The 23,169-nt window shown below is 37.8% G+C and overlaps 1 protein-coding gene across 2 annotated transcripts in view; it reads left to right on the forward strand.

Moving 5' to 3' along the window:
- DIP2B (disco interacting protein 2 homolog B) overlaps positions 1-23,169 on the forward strand; it is a 224,275-nt gene that overhangs the window by 134,802 nt on the left and 66,304 nt on the right. For both annotated transcript variants that reach the window (XM_049883095.1, XM_049883097.1), the window contains exons 4-5: positions 10,349-10,474; positions 22,202-22,414. In XM_049883095.1, coding sequence (XP_049739052.1) covers positions 10,349-10,474; positions 22,202-22,414 — 339 coding nt within the window. The remainder of the gene's footprint in view (positions 1-10,348; positions 10,475-22,201; positions 22,415-23,169) is intronic.

A 23,169-nucleotide genomic window follows, 5' to 3' on the forward strand; every position in this document is an offset into this window, starting at 1 on the left:
AACTTTCGTCTTTAGCCTTCTAGGAGGGTTCCCGCTCCGTTTGTCTTTTTATTTGTTATAGAATGTAATAAAAGAATTAGTAAGGAATTAAAAAATGATTCTCTACATCCTATGCCCAAGCTGGTCATATATTAGTGAGCTCACTTGTTAATATTAAATACTGACCTTCACCTCCTAAAACCCATCTCCAGGCCCTGGTCTCCTACACCATATTTGTCAGATGACCCTAAATATCAGAGAGTGTAGTCTGTGCATTAGAACCTAGTTGGCCGACTGTGGAGACCCTTGGCTGGGTGCAGAGGTACAGAAGAGGGTTCAACATTTGGGTTTTGGATATTTGCCCACTGGGACTTTTGTTTTTTGAAGGGTAGTAGTAAGAAGTGGGCCAGGAAGGAAGTAAAACAGGGAAGAGAAGTGACTCTAAGAAACCTGGAGATACTGGAAGCCACGAGAGTGCTGCAGTGCTGTCACAAAGGGGGGAAATGAAAAAGGCATGTAAGCGTGGATTTTGAATGATAATTGTGTTTTTCAGCATATTAGGAATTGCTCAACTAAATAGGAAAAGAAAGTGTAACATATGTAGAGATGGACACTTTCTGAGAATTCTGGCTTCTCTGAATAGGAAGAAACCAACCGTACCTGCAGAGGTGGGGCAGATAAATTACAGAGGTTAAGGGGAGCTGAACTTCCACTTCTTTGCTACTGCATCATTGAAAAGGTTACATTTACATGTCTCAGGCAAAAATAGCTTGAGAATGTAGGGTGTGTGTAGTAAAAATTGCAAGCATTAAGAATGAAGTGATAGATATGCAGGAAGGGTTTAATATTGATGCCAGCAAGCATAACTGGAAAATCCTAACTCTCTTGTTTGGCAGAGACTTATTAAAACCTAGGACATTTCAAATGATCGTAATCAAATCTAAGTAGACTTAGTGTTTTATGTTTTAGACACAATGTAAAGAGTTTATACTTACTCAGTTTAGATTATCTGACCTGATTCTGTTCTTTACGCTTAGCCAAGAGGGGTCTGAAATTTCAGATACAGTATTTACTTAATCCCATGCTTTCCTGCACATCCAGGTATGATGTTCCTTTCTGCACATGTGTGTCATGGTCACAGATGTACAGAACACATAGTTAAAAGCCCAAGATGGAAAGTGATATGATCGTGGATCGTTTTGGCAACTCCTTTTGTGTTAATCTCTTAAGAAATTAAACAAACAAACAAAAAAACCCACTTCCGTTGAGTCGATTCCAGCTCATAGCTTAAGAAATTAGCTGCCTTAAACAAAGCAACAAAAATAAAACAAAAAAGGACTTTGCAGCAGTATTGTATCAACCTTATTCAGCTCAAACATTAGTGCCCGGAAATGATACCCAGCTTCCATGTGCTCCTGGCAGAGATGTCCAAAGGCAGCTGTGTCTGGGGACAAACTGCGGGCGTGATTTCTTTATCAAAGATTAAGAAGAATTGTATGCTGCTGAATGAGTCAGACCCAGCAGAGAGAGCTGCCAGTTCTTATCAGATAAGAGGCTTTGCTAATAGAGTCACTGTGAGCATCTCCTTTTGATATGGGTGTACGGGCCATAGGTTATCCTGTTAGAAAATCCTTGGGTGGTTTAGCTTGTTCTGTGTCAGATGCTGTGAATCCTTGTGGCAGGGAAGATCATGCTCTGTAATTATTAATTATCCAATGTTATGGACCGTTCTAAAGCTTTAGTAACGTGGCTGTGGCAAGTTTGCTGTCACATGCGAGACACTGTGGGAATGTGGTACGTGTGAACTTTTGATTTGCTGGATCGAGTGTTCTGTTATTCAGAAAGTCTTCTCTCTCAGTATAAGCAGTCAATAATTTATTTTCCAAGACAGTGAGAACCATATTTCATCTAATATAAAAAGGGCACTGTCCACATTTTAACATATCTGAAATCAGGATATGTTTATATAAGATGGCATCATAGATTTAATAAAATATGGCAGTCTTGACTTTACCTAAGTCAGCCTCAAACAAACAAACAAAAAAACCCAGTGCCGTTGCGTCGACTCCTATCGGGTCGCTATGAGTCAGAAAGTAAGCCTCAGGGACGCTAAAATAGTATAATAAATAAAAATGCAGCATAAAATTAGTTCAGAGCCAAAAGTAAGTTGGTACAGTGATCGTAAAAGTAATAGCCCGCCAATTTGGCAGTGTTTTTAAAACTTTAAATATTCATATTCCTTGACCCAGAAATTCCACTCCAAGAAATTAATTTTGTGTAAACACCTACATGTATACACAAAGGTGTATATACAGACACACACACACACATAGAATGTTGTAGTATTGTTCACAGTAATATAATAGTTAAGTCGTAGCATGTCCACACAGTGGAATTCTGTAAAAGCTGGTTTTTTTTTTCAACGAGATAGAACTATTTGTACAGATATAGAAGATACTTAAAAGAAAAATATTTTTAAGTTAAAAAAAGGCAAGACACTATGTAGCATATGATCCTATTTTTGTAAATATTAATAATGACAATAACTGTGTGTGTTAGTATGTACATGACACAGAAATACACACCAGACTTTTGAGGTGGGATTATTTCTACGAGGTAGTGGGTCTAGGAAAAATTTCACTTCAGCATTATATATGTTTAGATCTTTTTGCAATATGTATATTAATTTTAAACAAAAATAACAATTTTTTTTAAAGTAATAACCTTAGATAAATTAATTTAGTCTTTCAAGTACTACATCAATTATCGTTCTTAATGATTTCTACTCTAAGTATGGATCCTTCTGCTTTAATGTTGGGAGTTCAATGTAACAGTGTCCCCCTCTGCCACCCTAACTGTGAACTTCCCTGTGTCAGTCCAAATCTGACCTCTGACCTGGTGACATTGCTAAGGTGGCTGGCACTGACTGACCAGGATCATTTTGTTTCTGTGTTAATACACTCCTCATGCTACAGAAGGTAAATTGAATTCAGTTCAGTAAGCATTTATTGTAGACTTTCTATGGGTTGAGCACAGTGTTAGATGCTAGAGATACACAGATGAAAACACAGGGTCCTTTCTCCAAAAATGTTGTATACAAGGTACAGAAGCGTAGAAAAGAGGGTATGATTATTCCTACATATTTTATCTCATTTATTGATTTGTAAATGAGATTTGCTCTACCATTTGTATCTTTAACTGGTTATTGGTTTGCAAATATGAAGGCTATTCGGGAAGAAATAGAGTATCAAGGATGGGCTTCAGGGAGGTGGTGATACGTGAGCCATTTTGAAGAATGAATAGCAATTTGCTATGTAGACATTCCAGGCAAAAGAAACATGATTTGTAAAGACAGGGGATTGTGAAATGCAAAATTAAAATTCCATTCCTCTCTCCCCTCGGCACACAGGGTAGTACAAAAATTAGTGTTGTAAAAACCTACTATTCGAGAATTTAATTGATGTTACCTGTGCCGCATTAAAAAATGTTAAAGTGGTGGGTACCTTAGAAATTAATAAAAATGGCATGATGGCTTGTAGGATTACAGGTAATTCCTTGAGCTGTACCTCTCTACCTTATGATTCTACCCTCCCACACATCTGCCTTATAATCTCTCCATAGCTGCCTGTCTAAAGTGATGTCCTAACATATAAGGGCACTTGGTGTCTGCCGTGCCCCTGGTCCTTAAAGTACCTGTGCCACCCATGTACTATGTCTTTTTTTTTCTAATAAAATTATTTACAAACAGTTATCAAATTTATAACATGCTTTTGTATTCTTTTAATCAATTGTGTACTAATAATCATTGTAATGATTATTTAGTTCAGAATTTTTAAACACTTTTAAAGCCTATGATCACAGAAAATTAAATATAATTTCAAGTTATGAATGTATTTTTATTGCATAGATGTGTAATAAGTGATCACTAAAACTTCCAGGCATAAAAATATGTTAGAATACATTCAGCAGAACAAAAGTACAAGTTTAGAGAGGAAAAAGAACAATATAAAATTACTGACTATTAAAGATAAGCTTGTTCATATATATACGTATTTAAAATTTTTTCTTTTGTTAAAAGTATACACAGCCAAAGATACAGTATTTTAACAATTTCTGTATGTACAATTCGCTGACATTGGTTACATTCTTCAAGTTGTGCTACCATACTCGCTATACTTTTCTAAATTTTTCACCACCATTATCTTAAACTCTTTGCTCTGTAAACTTTCCATCCAACCTTTCAAGTTGCTGTTGTCAGTTTGATCTCACATAGATAATTCTTTAAAAGAGCGCAATGCCCAAGGCAGACATACCTTACTAATTAAGATAAACTAGTTTTTGGTTCAGAGAAGAGTTCAGGGGATAATTTTGGTTTAAAGTTTACCTCAGGGCAGTAGTTTTAGGGGTTCATCCAACCTCAGTGGATTCAGAAAGTCTGGATTCCATTGAGAATTTGGAATTCTTTTTTTGCCTTTTTCTCTCTTTTGATCAAGGTTCTTCTATAGACTCTTTGATCAAAACGTTCAGTAATGGCATCAGGGCACCAACCATTTCTTCTGGTCTCATGGCAAAGGAGGCAGTGCCATGTACCATGTCTTAACCACTTCATAAAAACAAGAACGGGAGTTGAAAACTATAAAATAACATTTTCCATTTATCTTTTTGGGAAGGTGAAAAAAAAAAAAAGCGATCCAGTATTGTTCGTAAATGTGGGAAAATGGAAACTCTCTTACCTTGCTGGTAGAAGTGTTATTTTATTACCAGTGAGATTGGATGTTTTGGGATATGTTCATTGACCATTTATGCTTGTTCTATAAACTACCTGTCTATTGCCTAAGCCTTTTTTTTTAAATTGTTTTTTCCCCTTATTTATTTGCAATGATTTTTTTTTTTAAATTCTAAAGGTACGAAATTTAAATTGTACTGGAGATATTAGCCAATTCAAAGAGACAAGAGAAGTAAATTAGAACTGTAAGAATTAAAACTGTATTTGCAGTTGGTATGATAATTTATATAGAAAATCCAAGAAAATCAGTGATAAAATTTGCTTAATAAAATAATTTAGGTAGCAGCTTATGAAATTAACATAGAAATCAATAGCTTTCATATATGTAAAAAAATAAGCAGTTAAAAAACCTCATTTACAAGTTAATAAAGAAGATAAAATATATAGGAATAAATTTAAGAAATGTACAAAACTTATATGAAAGAAACTTTAAAACACTTCTGGAAGACACAAAAATAGACATGATCAATGGAAAGGTATCCCTAGTTTTAGATAGAGTGATTCAACATCATAAAGATAGCCAGTCTCCCTAAATTAGTTTATAAATTTAATCTAATCATGAGAAAAACACTATCAAACATTTTATATAGATTAGCTAAGACAACACTAAGAAAGAAAAGCTACAAGGAGTGACTATACCTACTGCGTATTAGAACATATTATAAAACCTCTAAAATTAAAACAGCATGGTACTGGCACACAAATAGGTAGACAGACCATTGGAATAGAATGACCAAAGTCCACCTGGGAATTTATTATATGATAAAGATGCCATTGCAAATTATTGGGACAAAAATGTATATTTTAATAAATGGTGCTGGGACAGCTGGATAGCCATTTGGAAAAATATAAATTAGATCCATACCTCATATCGTATACAAGCATAAACTTCAAATGATCTAAATTAAAAAAGACATTGTTTAAGTACTAAAAGAAAACATCAATGAATTCTATAACCCAGGCTTGTGGGAGGGCTTTCTAACTAAGACTCAAGATGCTGAAGTAATAAAAAAAACTACATAAAAATTAAAAAAGAAAAAAAAAATTGCCTGGCGCAAAATATCGTAAGCAATGCCAAAAGACAAATTATGACAAACTGAAAGAAAATATTTACAACGTTTACCAGAGATAGGACTGATATCCCTTACACATGAAGAAATCATAAAAATTAAGGGAAAATAAACTCAGAAACCCAAAGGAAAAATGGCAAATGACATGAACATTCACTTACTTAAAAAAAAAAAGGCAGACTAAAAATGGCCCTTAAATCTTCTGAACAGAAGCTTAATTTCTGAAATGATAAGAGAAACGCAAATTAGACCTCTACTGAGATACTGTTTCTCATCTATTAAATTAGACAATGATTAAAAAACTGAAGGTGAGGCTCTTGGAAAACAGGCACACTTATTCGTGGCTGGTAGTAACACAGTATGGTAAAACCTTGTGGAAGGGAATTTGTCAAGACTTAACAAAATTTAAAGTGTATTCAATTTTTGATGTATGAGTTTCACTCGTAGGAATTTGTTTGGAAGATATACCCCCACAATATAAAAATACGTTTGTAGGAGGTTGTTCATTGCAGCATTATTTGTAGTTGTAATACATTGTAAATACCTAATGACATAGGATAGTGGCTGAATAAACTGTGATCTGTCCATAGAGTGGAGCACTGTGCAGTTATTAAAACGAGAATGAAGAAAATCACTAGGAGCTGAGAATGATTTCTAGAATATATTAAGTTAAAAAAAAAAAGTGTATATAATATGGTATCTTTAGTGTATGAAAGAGGAAGGGAGAAAATACACATGTATCTGCTTATTTTTGCAAAAAGAATTACAGAAAGGATAAACCAATAACACCTATTGATAAACCAGTAACACTGATTGTAAGTGGGTGAGATTGGCGTAAAAGTGATTGTTAGGGGCAGTGACAGTACTTTAAGTTTCTCTTTTTGTCTAGTTTTGACTTTTGGACCCATGTTAATGTTTAATCAGTGAGCTTAGGAGGTACGTATGGAATACAAACAAATGAACCGAACTATAACCTAAGATTCTGTTACCACACCGAAGGAGGATGGGTGGGGAGAATTAACCCAAGTAACTTTTGAACACAGTACTTTAACTATATATCCTCAGTCTAAAGAATAAAAAGAACTGCAAACAGATATTGAACTCCAAAACCAAAAACCAAACCTGATGACATTGAGTCGATTCCAACTCATAGCGACCTTACAGGACAGAGTAGAACTGCCCCATAGAGCTTCCGAGGAGCACGTGGTGGATTCTAACTGCCGACCTTCTGGTTAGCAGCTGTAGAACCTAACCACTGCGCCACCAGGGTTTCCACTGAACTCTAGTTAGAAGATTTATTTTTCATAGTGGTATGGGATAACAATTTTAAAACTACCTTCTGTGTATTATAGAATTGACTGAATGAGTAGAACATACTGAGGATATTACAAGTTACAAATGGAAAAGTGGAAGACTAAAATGGATTCTATGGTGTTGAGGCAGTATTGGAGTTGTCAGTGTGAACTCATGGTTTTTAATATAGTTATAGATGGAAATAAATGTAGGTATATGTGTGCAAATATTCATTTATGTTTATATTCCTTTATCCAAGGAACAAAATGGCTTTGAAGAAAGTTACCCCAATAACATGGGCAACCTTAGTTCCAAGGTCTTGGTTCTAAATACCATTCCCCACTAAAAGAACCAGGGCTCCTTGGAGAGAAATGTATGATTCCAGGACTGGAAAAAGAAAAGTACCAGATGAGCTTGGAACATCTTGTGCCAGAAGACAAAGAACTGTACACAATGATGTGAATGTATAAAAAGGACATAAGAGCCAGTTTGAAAGGGGCTCTTTTGGCCAAATCTGGGGTAAAAGAGCATCAAAATAAATAATGATAATAATAGAATAGTTATGAAATAAAATGAGAATTAGTAGATCCATGATGATGTGAATAAATGAGGGAGAAAGGAGAGCCTTTTATGTTAGAATTCTAACTAATAAATATAGAGGAATGATGGAGTTATAAGATCACAATTTTGTAACTGTTACAGCAAGAATTGATTCAGCCAAGAATCATCAATGGATACTAAAACTAATGGGTGGAAATGTGATGAGGCATACAATATTTACATAGTCTCAAAAGTATCCCCCCCCCGCCGCACAAATTCCTTATTAATTACAAAGGGAGGGGTAGTAACTTCACAGTAGATTAATTTAGCAGACAGCATCTCATCCAAGTAGTCAAAGCTATTACCACCAGTAATGGAACAGGTACATCCTGACATTTTCTGAGGACGTATCACTTCTGTAGTGTTCTTGCCAAAATGTGTAACCTGAATCTAATCGTGAAGAAATAGCAAACAAACCAAAATTAAGGGACATTCTACAAAATAAGCAGTCTGTACTTAATCTCAGTTACCTAGTGCTGCTATAACACAAACACAACAAGTGGGTGGCTTTAAGGGACAGAAATTTATTTTCTTGTCATTCTGGAGGTGAAAAGTCCAAATCAGGGTCTCAGCCATGTTGGTTCCTTCCTTGGCTTATAGACAATTCTCACTTGGCATCTGTCTTCCCATGTGTATGTCTTTGCAACCATTTTATTCTTTTTAAAAGCTCAGAAGTGATAAGGTTTAGGACCCATCCTGTAATGGCCACATTAACATAACAACAAACAACCCTATTTCCAAACAGGATCACATCCACGGCACAAGGGCCAGGAATTCAACATATATTTTGGGTGGACACAGTTCAGTCCATAATACTCTTCAAAAATGTCAAGGTAATAAAAGACAAAGGCTGACAATCTGTTTCAGGTTATAGGAGGATAGAGAGACATGACAACTAAAAGTAAAAAAAAAAAATGTAATGTGTGATCCTATTATTAGATCCCGGATCAGGAAAATGGAGGATAAAGCGATAAAGGATATTATTGGGACAATTTGCTAAATTGAAACGTGAATTGTTGGTTAACTAATGGTTTGTATCAGTGTTAAACTTCCAGATTTTGATAAATGTACTTTATAAAAGAAAAATCCTTGTTCTTAGGAATACACATTATTTATGGAAAAAGAAATGTACACACTTTGACCTTAGCAGTTGTTAAAATTAACAATTAGACATGTGCTGTAAGGTGAAAATACTAAATTCTTCTTACTATGAATAGGTGATATGAATAGTAGCAAAAATTTGCAAACAGCATAATATCTGATAATAAAGATCGATTAAATGTCACATTCATACAGTGAAGTATTATGCAGCCCTTTAAAATTATGTTGTAGAGCTGTATTTACACACACACGCACACACACACAAAAGATACTTCTGGTTGTATTAGTAAAGGTATTTTTGCTTGTAAGAAACTGGCCTTAAGTAGCTGGAGTAGGTCATAGAAGCAAAGGAACAACTGAGAAAGCCCTAGAAAGGGAGAGACAGCCCTGGGGATCCCAGTTCCTTCTTTGTAGGGCATTGTCATTAAGGTGACTCAACTCTCGGACCTGTAGTTTCTTAGTTCACAGCTTAAATTCCCAAGAAAGAGGATCTGATTGATCAGCTCTTATAAGGGAGCTGTTTACATGGCACAGACAGGTCTTCAAGAGGATGGATTGTAGGTGTATTGGGCCCATTTCTAGAGAAACGGGAATTTTTTTTGTGAACTAGTTGTTGTGTACTTCATTAGGATTATGTAGAAGTTGAAAAAGCAGAGTACAAAATACTGTGTATGGTTATGATCTCATTTTGTAGAAATGTGGAGTGTGTTTGGAGGATGGGACGGAGAATCAAGAGTTCTGTTTGGATGTGTTAATTTTGAGATTCCTATCAGACATTCAGTAGGTTCCTGGATGGCATAAACAGTTTGCTCAAAAGGCTGGCAGTTTGAACTCACTCAGTGGCTGTGCAGATGAAAAGCCTGGCAATCTGCTTCCATAAAGATTACAGCTAAGAAAAACCTATGGAGCAGTTCTGCTGTGTAACACATGGGGTTGTCACGAGTTGGAATCAGCTTGATGGCAGCGGGCTTGGTTTTTGGCTTTTTATTAGACATTCAAGTAGTCAGCTAAATTCTTTTGTGGCTAAAATGGCAAACAAGTAACATCTGCCCTTACATTTTTCTAGACTAAAACAACCCTTCTGTTCCTGTGGTGCAGAATTGAGGGGTCTCAACCAAGTACTCTTTCAAAGAGTTAAGCAAATCCTCAGCTTCTTTACTTGAGGAATAGTGACTGTCCTCTAGGCTCCCGTTCAGCCCTGGTTCCACATAGAGATGGGATTCCCTCTCTGGGCACGCATGCATGTCAAGTTTATTACTCTCTCCTCACTGCCCCCGCCACTTCTCCCCCCGAAAACACACACACCTCTTGTCAGCTTGTCTGATATGTTACGTAAAACTGTCCGTGAGTTCTTTTGTCTCTATTTTTTATTTTTAACTGATCTAAAACAAATCATAAATAGAAATCATCTTATCACTCCCTTTATGTTTTCAACAGTTGAGGCAGTGATATTTCAGCCCACAGTGGTAAACACTTTTAAGAGCCAAGAGCTAATAAATGCAGATGTTTAATTTTTCAGATATCCACACAGAAGCAGTTCAAGCCGCGCTGGCAAAGCATAAAGAACAGAAAATGGCGTTGCCCATGCCAACCAAAAGGCGGTCTACATTTGTCCAGTCTCCTGCGGATGCCTGCACACCTCCAGGTAGGTTTATCAGAGCCTTTTCTTTCCATCAACGTTTTCATGATGTTCCTGAGATAAGTTCTGCATTTTCTTTTCTGAGGTAGGGGCTGGATCCCTCTGCATCAGCAGGTGTGTATAGGAGCATACCCTGAAGGTGGCAGTTTTGATTGTCACATCATCAGCAACACACATAAGGAGGCCTTGAAATTAAAGCTATTAAAAAAAATTTTTTTTTCCCTTCTGAGCTCCAGCATTTCCTTGATGTAACTCCCAACTCATATAGGTATAAATAAACAGAGGCAGAAGCTTAGGGTCTAAAAAATTCCTGCGGTAGTCAGATAGCTGTTTTTATTGACATACAAAATATTACCCATAGTCTTAAATTCCTTAAATCATTTATATTCCTAAATCAGATGCTTTGTCTCTGCAGCAGTCAGGAATAAATGGATTTGTGACAACATTTTATGCGTCATTAACGTTAACAGATTTGAAAAACATAAAAATGTGTGTGCATGATAATGTATTTTGTGTATATATGTGTATGTATAAAATTTTTATAGAATCCACTTTTATTTGATGAGTTCCTGATAACTAGTTATCTTTGTTCCTTCCCCATTCACCAGGTTTGGAATCCTTACTTCTCCTAAAGGAAATTTAAGAATTATAAATTGATACTTGAGGAGCAATTGGAACACCTTTCAGTTTTCTTGTCTAGTCAGACTCTTTACAAAAGTTTTAAAAAACATTTTCTTTAAATTATTTTTTTAGATGTAATCCTCTGAGACTAAACGTATTAAATCTATTTCAGAAGCTCATTATAATGTCTTTACTGTCACGTTACTGGTAATGAAACCTTTGAAAAAAATTTTTCTCCCAATACTATTTTGCTCTAAACTATTTTCCATGTCTTTTGGGGAAATTCCAAGGAAGGTTACATTGTTGAGGTTGACTTCTAGTCACAGCTGTCAAGTTGTTGAGCTATTCACTGATCCAGGTTCATATTCATAGTTTTCGCCTAGGTTTTAGCAAACTTGTCAGAGTATTTGGGTGTGCTGTGGGCTTATTAACTGTGTGTGCTTTTTTTTTTCCCTCACATCTGTGATGTCAATATGTTTGAAAGAGAAATAGCTCTGTGGCTTCAAGTGTTTCTCAAAACGTAACACAGGATACCTCTAGCAGACCATCACAATAAGACATTTTGTGTCTATAATGGTGCATACTTGAGGCCCACTCGTTCAAAATCTTGGATGATTTCCCTTCCACATTAGTACAGTACCAGTCGGTCCTCATGGACAAAGGGGGCTCTCAGCTTAGTAGCTGTTCCTTGTTGGCAAAGATTCCTCTGCAGTGCGGCTGAGGGTTCAATTGTAGTAAATGGCAAAGGGTAGGGAACAACATGGCACGTGGTTCTTAGAAACAGTCTTCTCCATAGCTGGATTAAAGAAATGCAGTTTCAGGGGAAATAGCCTGCGCTCATGGCCTCGGGTTAAATGTGAGAGTCCAGCAAAGGATCTTGAGAATACTCAGAAGGAATGGAAACCATTTTTACTCCCTTTCGTAAAAGTCACTGCCTGAGGGGAATTTACCAACTCTAGAAACAAATCATGGCTGTTCACTGTTGAATGAGATCATCGTCCTTGGAATTCACTACAGCACTCTGACTGCAGCCTTGAAAATAGGACCTAATCTCCTTGACCATGTTACGTGTTTTAATAACTTCATGATTAAACGATACCGTCCTCTCTCCTAAGACCTGTATTTAGCAGAGCAGAGTAATTAAAAGGTTCCCTATCCATTTATCTCCTATTCTGGGCATCTCCCAGCAGCATTTGAGAAACTCTAATTTACTATTAAGGACATCTGTGTTGTCAAATAGAAGAGGGATTCTCACCAACATGACTAAGCACTGAAGAGCTTCTGCATAGGGATTTTCCACACAGCCCTCACCCAGGGCGAGAACATGATGCTCTCATTCAGCAACTGCACACATGCCTGGAACAAATACTGTGCTCTACTGAGGGAATGGGAGCCCTGGTGGCACAGTGGTTAAGAGCTCGACTGCTAACCAAAGGTCAGCAGTCCCTATCCACCAGCTGCTCCTTTGAAACCCCATGGGTCAGTTTTACTGTGTTGTATAAGGTCACTATGAGTCGGAATCGACTCAGTGGCAGTGAGTTTGGTGTTTTGATTTAGTGAGTGAATGTGGGAAGGACTATATAATAAGGCTCCTGTTAGCACCTTTCATTGTGGGGGGGGGGGCTGTGAGGATTTCTAGTAAATTCTTGTTCCCAAATTAGGATTCAAATTCTATTCTCCAGGGTTCCAAGAACCAACAGTTATACACATGGTTGTCTCTTATTCCTATTGCAGTTTAATCCTGTATCAGTATCTCACAGAATCTGTTATAGCCTAACGTAGGGGTACTAAGAGCCTTCATCTTGCATGTCTACACTGGTCAATTGATGGTAGTCCCTGAAACACTGAAGTTGACAAGAATGCTGAGGCTGTGTTCAAGGGATGGGAAGGGCGAGGAGAGTTGGCAATATTTACTGCTCATAACAGTAAATGTTTTAAAGGAGCTCTGGTGGCACAGTGGTTAAGTGCTCAGCTAGTAACCAAATAGTGAGCAGTGTGAACCCATTAACTGTTCTGCGGGAGAGAGATATGGCAGTTTGCTTCCATAAAGATCACAGCCTTGGAAACCCTATGGGGCAGTTCTGCTCTGTCTTCTAGGGCCTCTATGAGTTGGAATCAACTTGACAGCAATGAGTTTTTATAGACTATTTTAGAGGAGCCTTGGTAGTGCAACAGTTAAGTGCTAGGTTGCTAACCAAAAGGTTGGCACTTCAAACCCACAGTGGCTCTGCAGGAGAAAGACCTAGCTATCTGCTTTGTAAAGATTACAGCCAAGAAAACCCAATGGGGCAGTTCTGCTCTGACACATGGGATCTCTATGAGACGAAATCAACTCAGTGGCTCCCAACAACAACATAGGCTATTTTTAAATAATTAGGTTCTGGAGAGCTATAAAAATGACCTTGTTATGACTTTCTTTCTAGAAAAGTTGTGCTATTCTTATTGTGCAAAATTAACCTAAGTTTTTGTACATTTTAATCTAATCTTCCTTTGTGTACTCATTTGGGATGCCACCCCAGGTATATCACAGAGCACGTTTGGGTCGAGGCTCTCACCCAACATGTGGTCCTGTCTGAACCTGGTCTCTGGGGGAGCTGCTGAAGCACACTAGTCAGCTTCTTTGGGAGGCACTCAATACACATTTGTCTGAATTACCAAATTGATGAAAATTTAGAGCTGCTTTAAATAGGTTGTAAACCTTGGCTTCGTTTATAGGATCATATAATCTGGAAAATATGATAAATAGTTGGCATGGGAAATTGTCTTTTGTTCATAAATCATTCTTCAATAATAAAATTTCAATCATTCTAAAATTTGCTTATTAGTAAACCAAAACCAAACCCGTTGCCATCGAGTCGATTCCAACTCATAGGTAGGTACACCAGTTTCTATCTCATGGATTGGAAATTTTAAATTCTGCAAGTTGGTAGCAATCTTGTGGTTCTTTGAGTGCCTGTGGCCTTTTGCATAGCCTTTTAGACTGCTTGAATTCCTGCCATCCAGTTCCCTTTATGTGCTGAATCCATTGACTAATGTCATGAGGCAATTACCTCAGCTCTTTCTTTGTGGGGATTCTTTGTGTAACGATATTACTCATTCATACGGATAAACACAATGACAAAAAACTACAGCCTATATTTTTTTCCTTCTAAGCTTTTCCTGCACCCATGCAGACTTACCCTATGCTGCATTCTAAGGGGACATAGATGACCGAATAGACCACATAATGACCCCAAGGCACAGCGGGCCATTTAGACAGCCTTAGGTAGAATGAAGTTTAAATTCAGATGTCTACCTCACGCAGGTCCCTGCTTGAGAGAAGCTATAGTAGTTCACAAGGCAGACAAGAAGAAATTTACCTCTCTATGTTTCTGTATGGAGTCTCGGTGGCGCAGTGTTTAAGCGCTCAGCTGCTAACCAAAATTTTGGTGGTTTGAACCCACCAGCCATGCCGTGGGAGAAAGATGTGGCATTCTGCTTTTGTAAAGATTAACCAAAAACCAAACCCTAAGCCATCAAGTTGGTTCCAACTCAGAGCACACTATAGGACAGGGTAGAACTGCCCCACAGGGTTTCTCAGGATGTAATTTTTACAGAAGCAGACTGCCACATCTTTCTCCTGTGGAGTGGCTGTTGGGCTTGAACTGCCAGCCTTTTGGTTAGGAGACAAGTGCTTTAACCACTGTGCCACCAGGGCTCCTCTGTAAAGATTATAGCCTTGTAAACCCTGTGCAGTGTTGTACTCTGACCTGTAGAGCCTGTAGGAGATGGCAACGGATATATTTCTGTGTATGAAAATAATGCCCATGAACAGACTGGGACATTGTTATATTCTTAGCATGATTTGGTAATACTTTATGGAACTACAGTGAATTATAGCATACAAAAGACTTTCACAGACGTTGCCGTATTTGTCCCTCATAAGCACTCCGTGAAGTAGGCAGGACAGATTTCTTTAGAAGAGGAAACAAATAGATTCATAGCCACTAAGTGATTTGTCCCAGGTCAAACCGAAATTGTCAGACTCAAGTCTTCAGATTGTATTTTCAGTCTACTAAAGTATCATGTCAGGAAATCCTTCTTACCTAATGGTAATAGATACTCATGTATGCATGTTGCTGGAATGTATACTATTCCAAACAAGTTGAATGATGATTGCCTTCTGAGGGCTTATAGCCCAAAACGTGTATGTCAGTAATTCAGACTTAAAAGAGAATACCTGTCTGAATTACCAATTTGGGGAGTTTTCCACAAATACTCCATTTTAATTTTTTCAAAACCACAAAGTAAACGGAGTTGGAAAATTGGACCTCTGTAAACCTGCCCTACTTAATTAATAAACTTGGATCGTTTTAATAGCATACTTTCATTATTGGTATGAATTATAAGTAATGATTCACAGTTACTTAGGAGACTAGCAAATATTCAGTGTTTTTAAAGCCAAAGCACAATAAGAACCCACTCTATAAATTGAATCCATTTATTTCAATAGCTGATTTAAAATTAAGGATTTACCAATAAAAGTAATTTCCTGGGTACCATAAAATCATTCTATGTACCAGTCAAAGGGCTAAGTGCTTTACACATATTTTTCAATTTTTAGTTGTCTCAACAATCCTTTACCCCATTTACAGATGGGAAAAACAGGCTTATATAGGCTCAATAATTTGCCCAGACTTCTGTTTCTAACTGCATGGTCAGTTAGGAACCTGAAAACTCTCCCCTAGAAACATAAGGGAAAGAAAACTTCTCTTTAAAAATGCTGGGTCAAATATAATATCAGTTTCTTTTTAGATACATAAAGGAACAAGGGAGATAGAATGACCACTGAAAATCAGAGAGGTGAAAGGGTGCTCACGTTGGCTGCCTTGGGTGTGGGAGAAGTTAGTAAACAAGGGACCTAAATTTTAATTACCACAGGGTATAAAAGATAAAACATTGGGCCTATATATGAATGAAGGCTGCCGTCGAGCTCTCTGGAGGGGCTTATATCTTCAGCAGAAGAATGAACTAAGGGGAGTTGACCTGCTAGCAAAGGAAGATGTTCAAGAAAGCTTGCCCTGTGCCTGCACTTGGGATAATGGAGGCAAGGACCTTCCCAGAAAATTTGTCATCAGTGGGCACAGGGTTTCAGTTTCACTAACTGCCTGGTAAAAACTAACATTGAAAAGTGGCCGTAGGCTGGTGTTAACGCTGGGCACAAACCATCTCTAGAAGGATAGAAACTCAACCAGGGACCTAGGACTCCCACAAAAAGAGCCACTGAACATGAGTGCAGAATTAAAAAGTAGAAAACACCAGCGGAAATAATCCACCATGAGTGAAAATCAGTAGAAAAAAACCAAACAGCAGAATTAAAACCTCTAAGAACTGGCTTGCCCCAAAGCTATGAGTGGCAGAGCTAAGATCTGAACCCAGACCAGTCTGACCTTAAAAGTCCATGACCATATTTTCTGGTTAATTTTGGAGCTCTAATAATTGCTGCATGTTTGATCTATTTTTCACATAGGCAGTAATATTGTTATGTTATTTACAATATTAGTTTAATAAGTTTTCTCTTTTCCATAAACAATGGGAAAATACCTAGAATAGCAACATGTTTGGCATAATTACAGTAAACCTGGCATAATTACAGTAAACCTGGCATAATTACTAATAGTAAGGGCCCCTTTCTTTCAAAAACGTTCCAGTTTGATTGTCAATAGACAGGTCATGGACTTCCTGCCATTTAGGCTCTCAGACCAGTCTTTCACTCCCACGCCAGCTCCCCATGAACACAGACAAGACCGTTACAGGATCCTGAAAACCTCTTGAGATGCTCTGAAGGTCTCCCTAACCCTTGTTGGGTGAGTCAGTGCTCACCCTGGTTGGGTTGAGTGCTAGAATATCTGCTCAGAATTTGTAGTCCAGTATTGGTTCACACTGGCCCTGCTTCCAGAACTAACCGTTTAATCTTAACTTTATTCCTAGGGTACCCCTTCTTCAGGCTCTGAAGATTTTTCCCTCTTAAACTTCAAATTGTTCCCTTGCCTACATAGAAATTTCCTTAGCTTCTCTTGAAAGTGCTTTTGAAAATCCTAAACTCCCCTTCCCCCACCTTCCTGCCCGATACCACCCCACCCCACCCTGCCTACCCAAACACACACATTCACACACACATTTCTTTCCATGGGCTCCAGAATATCTTATGCTAGCTGGCCTGGTGGGGGTTTCCTTTATTTGTTCTTTGAAGCTCCAACTTGTAGTCAACTTCTTTTTCCTGACCTAGTTGAGGCGGCATATTTTGTGGTGGTTTTTGGGGTGAAATCTTTCTTTCAGTGAATCTTGACTTACCTGCTCTTCCAAGCTATGGTCTGGGCTTACTTTGGGTATTGGCTGTGTGAACCCAGTGGAAGGCATTACCTTTCCAGGATCTTATCCAGCTTGCACAATATCCCTCAGGTTGTGTAGACTAACTCATATGCACCATTTTCACCCTCACAAATCATTCTAAGTTAGTTTTTATGAAACGGCTTTATTGAGGTATATCAACATACGTTAAACAGCATGTATTTACAGTGCTAAGTTTTGACATACGTATATACCCATCACCACAATCTAACATATCCATCAACCTCAAAGTTTCCTCATAATTCCTTTAAAATCCCCACCTCCAGCCTTTCCCCATCCCCATCCCCAGGTAACCAGTGATCTGTTTTCTGTCGCTATACATTAGTCTGCATTTTCTAGTATTTTTCATAAATAAAATTGTACAGTTGTGTTTGTGTGTGTGTGACTTCTGTCACTCAGCATAATTATTTTGAGATTCATCCATGTTGCTCCATCAGTAATTCATTACTTAAAAAAAAAAAATTATTAAATGTAACATGGAATTCGCCATTTTAACCATTTTAAAGTATTCAGTTTCGTACCATTAATTACAGTCACAGTGTCGGGCAGCCATCGCCACTATTTCCGAAAAATCTGAACGGAAACCTGTACTCATTAAGCAATAACTCCCCAGCCCCAGGTAACCTCTAATCTACTTTGCATCCCTATGAGTAGTTCGTGCTTTTTTGTTGCTGAGTAGTATTCCATTGTGTGGATATACTGCAATTTGTTTATTCGTTCATTTGTTGGTGGCCGTTTGGTTTGTTTCCAGTTTTTAGCTATTACAAATAAAGCTTCCGTGAACATTCATGTCCAACTTTCTGTACGGGTATAGGCTTTCATTTCTCGTGGGTAAACATGGAAGAGTGGAGTGGCCAAATGGTAGCTGTTTAAATTTTTAAAATAAATATTTTAGGTATTATAGATGAAGAAGAGGAGAGTCATTTCCACACATAGCGAAAAACTGAAAGTGCTGCCACAGTTAAGAACAGTTAGTAAATTCAGGATTTTTCCTCTCAAAATTAACAAGCAAGTTGTTTATGTTTCCTAATTGGTTATAAATGGATTTTAGGCTTCTGGTGATCAAGTATTAAGTGATGCTGTGTTAAAAATCACACCAAATTATAAACTGAAGAGTAAGGTTTATTTTCAGAATTCTTTTCTGCTATGTAGATGTATTTCATTCATTGTATTCAAGAATTTAGGAAGAGGCTTCAGGAAAATGATAATTTCATTTCCATTAATATTGATTTAATCTTGCCCAAATTTCTACAAATCTGAAGCACTTTCCTGGGTGACAGTTGCTTAAAAAAGAATGCTACCTGATAAACGTGTAAATATTTAAGGGTGCTTGTTTTTATTTGTGAAAAGATATAGTCCAAGAACAGTGTTTACATTTTGTGTGACCTTAACATGTGATCAGCTTTGAGCTTCACCTAGTCACAGTTCTGTGTCTCTAAGCTAACATTCTCAGGTGGCGTGATTGGCATAATCTCTTCTATTCTACCAGACTTTGTTCAGTTTCTGCCAGCTGTTCCTTTATGTTTATGGGAAAGAACTAGCCATTTAAATTGTTTTTAGTGAAAATTTCAGATGCTGTTGCAAATCAAAAAGAAACACTCTTATAACGGTTCTGCTGGAGAGGAGAAGGGAAGCTAGTGTTTATTGACCAAATGATACGTGATGGCACTATTGTGGATGCTTTCTATGAATTATCTCATTTCATGGTCGCCCATTGCATCTAGAATAAAGACAAGTTTCCTAAGCATGTCTTAAAGGGCCCTGAGCAACCCAGCTGTGTCTACTTGTCCAGCCTCCTCTTTCATCACTACCACTTTTGCATCTTGTGCTTCAACTAGTCTTAGCTTCTTTCATATCTTCAATTGTGCCTTGATTTCTGTCACCTCCAAGCTTTCTCACATGCTGTTGCCTCTACCTGACTCTTCTCTCCCCCTGCCTGTGTGCCCCCTTATAGCTAATCCTGCTTATATTTCAGGTCTTGGCTTAAGTCTTACCTCCTGGCACCTGCCCTGAGCTCCTGTAGGACCCTTTAAGTCCTGCTAGGATAGGAACTCTGTCTTCTTACTCACCATTTTATTCCTACCACCTACCGTAGTGCTTAGTACTATTCGTTGAATGAATACACAGAGAGCCTTCTCAGATGGGTAGTTTTATCCACAAGTCATACAGCTAGTAAGTGGTGGACCCTAGGATTCAAATGAAACACACCAAAATTGTATTCTTTCCTTTATACTAAGCTGCTCCGTGGTTGTAAGTCATTAAACACACTGAGAGAGACTGGCAGTCACATTAGGTAACTGAATTGAAACAGTACACCCAATTATATAATTGATCCAATATAGAAACATAATGAAGCCAATTTTCCATAAACCTAATCACTGGTTTTCTTATCTTTTGAAAATTGAGTTATTTTGATTTTAGACTTACACAAATTAAAATAAACAATGTAATAAAGGCAGCCTGCAAATCCAGTGTGGTTCATGGGATCCTGAAATACGTTACCCTGAAAATATTTTTAGAGTCATATTTGCCTGTCTTGTGGGCCCCCACACCAACCCATTTTTGGCAGCCTTACAAAGACAGAAATCTTTACCTCCTAAGGTACAGTTGAAATGTTAGAATATTTTTGGAAATTATGCAAAATGTTATTCTTAAATAAAGGGTTACAGATGCTGTTACTTTTCTTTCTCTACACCTTCCTTTAAGCACCTCCCTTTGCATTATGAATCACTTTCTCCTTTAGAGAACTGTGTCTCTTTATCTCTGCCGACCTCTCCAGCCTCATCTCTTGCTGGTTACCTCTTCATACTCTTGGCTCCATTTACGTGGAAGTAGTTGAAATAGCATGAATTCATCACACTCAACTCCTCCAGAAAAATCTGACTTAGGTTGATGCCTCCCCTGCGAAACCCTTGGTTTCCCCCATTTTTTAGCATCTGCTATATCCTTTCAAAGTAGTGTGTGTACTTGTGTGTTCCCAGTACTAGACTGTAAGCCCTTTTAGGGCATTTACTGCTTCATAAAGTTCCATACATCTCAGAACCCTAGGACCTAACGTAGTTCCTGTCACATATTGTGGTTTTGTTGGACATTAAAAAAAAAAAAAAAATCAGTCAGTCTTGGGACTTAGATCTCCTTTGATATGAAATAATAAATTAGAGGAAGTACAGAGCAGAAAGCAAGGATGTAGGTAGTCATGATTTTAACTTTCTCTCTTGCTCTGGACCTGCAGAGTTTGGCTTTGGATTAGATTAATCTTTTGCGATTCAAATTTCCATTGTCAAATGCTAGTCATTTTCCATCCCAGAAATTACCTTTGTGGCTCTTTGAACCAAAGTAAAGCCAGGGGCCTTGTACTTTCACATGAATTAGAGGAAACCATTCTGCAGGATTAACCACAGAAGACTTAATTTTTAAAAAATCAAATGAAATTCAACCCACACGTCTTAAATTATAACTCCCAAAAACCATTTAGAAGGGTTTGTCCTGTATCAGACCAAATGCCCCCTTTAACTTGGAGGCCTCATAAGCCTAAAGCCCTGGAATAAATTCCTGACTCTTGCTTCCCTTGACTATCTTATATTTGGTTGAACTTTTTTCTTTTCTCTTTTTTTCCAACATGCTTTTCTAATTTAGGCCTTATTTTCCTGAAGTTAGAGCCAGGCTAAATACAGACATCAGTGAAATTCTCACAATTCCCCTCAGACTGAGAATTAGGGAAAGAAATACGGATGCCGTGCCCGCTCCTGTCATGTTTGGAAAGCTTACCTGTGTGAGGTGACCAGCGGCTTTTCCACTGAAACCAGAAGTGCTTCCAGGCTAGGGACCGTGACTTATTCCACCTCACTTTTCCAGCACCTTGCTCACTATTTGGCAAATAAGTTGTTAACAAAAATACATTTTTACATCTCCCTATCGTGGTCATTTCCTTTTAAGCAGAGACTAATTAATAAGTACTTGTCAAAATCAGTGTAGCAACCTATTACAAGGCTCTTTAATAAGGAAGATATATAAGATACATAAGCACCTCACTATTACTTGAAATTAAGTACAGGCAGTTCCTGAGTTATGAAGTCTGACTTACAACCAGTAGCTATGAACTAGCCCTGTAAAATCTATTATATTAAAAATTTGAGGTACATACAGTGGTTTGCAATAATAAATGGGCACTACTTAGCGATGTGCATCAAAAATGTTACTAATATTATTACTGTATGATTATGTTAAAGATGTTTTAATGTATCTGGAATTTTCTTTAATGTTTTTTATGCATACAGGGGTACACTACAAACTATATACTCAGACACACGTTTGACTGATGTTAGACACGAACCATAGCTAACTGTTCCAACTTACGTACAAATTTGACTTAAAGACAGACTTAGGGACAGAACTTGTTTGTAATCCAGGGTCTGCCTGTAGATAAACCAGAAGAATTTAGGTACTGATTTGGCTCAGAACAGAAAATGAATGACATTTAAATGTTCTCAAAAGACTTTTTAAACCACTTAAAATTGCCTGTAGATTTAGTCTGTTTTATTTTTGCAGGCTTTGATGCATAGAGGTTTCTTTGAGATCCTTAAGAAAACTTGCATATTGCCCTGCCTTAAGAATGCGAATGTTTTGCTGGTGTCAAAATTGAATGTGTGGTCATTGAGCAAGGACTGAAAGGTCTCTGTTCTAGGCAGGATCGAGAACAACTTTTTTTCTAATTCCACACAGACACGTCTTCGGCCTCTGAGGATGAGGGCTCTCTGAGACGCCAAGCTGCGCTCTCTGCTGCCTTGCAACAGAGCTTACAGAATGCGGAGTCCTGGATCAACCGTTCAATTCAGGGATCGTCCACTTCTTCATCCGCATCTTCTACGCTGTCCCATGGAGAGGTCAAAGGAACCAGTGGGTCTCTAGCTGATGTATTTGCCAGTACTCGAATAGGTAGGAGCTGGATCTACCCACAAAGCCCAAATTATGTTTCATTTGGCTCCCAGTATCCAGAAAATTGTTTATGATTTGTATTAGGTTTTTCAGAGTGGCCTACAAAATATAATCAGAGAGGACGTGACAGTTAATGAGGCCAAGAAGGAAACACCAGCAATACATTTGTTACAGGAATGATAGGTATCACCTGCATTATTGGTGCATAGTATTGCCCACCTGAAGCCATAGCTATTTCCATAAGCAATACTCAAGCTGCAAGATACAACACCAGTCTTAGTGTGGGTTTTTCCCAATTGAAGAATATTCTGCATATTAAAAGGTATTAAAATGTATAACAGATTTTCCTAGGACTGTTGTCTATATTCTTTCAAAAAAAGAAACAAATGGAAAAAAAAAAAAGATTAAACCTGAGCAAATTCTACCCTAAAACAATGCCAGTGAGGCCCGTTGGTCTTTGCCATAAAGACTGGATTTATTGTCCTTGCTGCTGTAATATTGCTATAACCAGAGTGTGCAGGCTGAAGATGTTGGTACTCTGTGAGCTGCTGCCTGCTCTGGGTGCTACTGTATGGAGTGTAGCTTTTGCTTGGCTCTGCTTTATGTTTTTGTGTGTTCTTTAAGAGTTTGTGACATCTGCAGATAAAGATATAGCTCAGTTCTCTGCTTTTGCTTGGTTGGTACAAAGTGCACTAAGTAATGTATACGCACATTATGTGTTTGTGATAACCTTCCCTTTTTTCTGGACATTCATT

This window comes from Elephas maximus, chromosome 4 (assembly GCF_024166365.1).
Source record: "Elephas maximus indicus isolate mEleMax1 chromosome 4, mEleMax1 primary haplotype, whole genome shotgun sequence".
NCBI classification, from domain to species: domain Eukaryota; kingdom Metazoa; phylum Chordata; class Mammalia; order Proboscidea; family Elephantidae; genus Elephas; species Elephas maximus.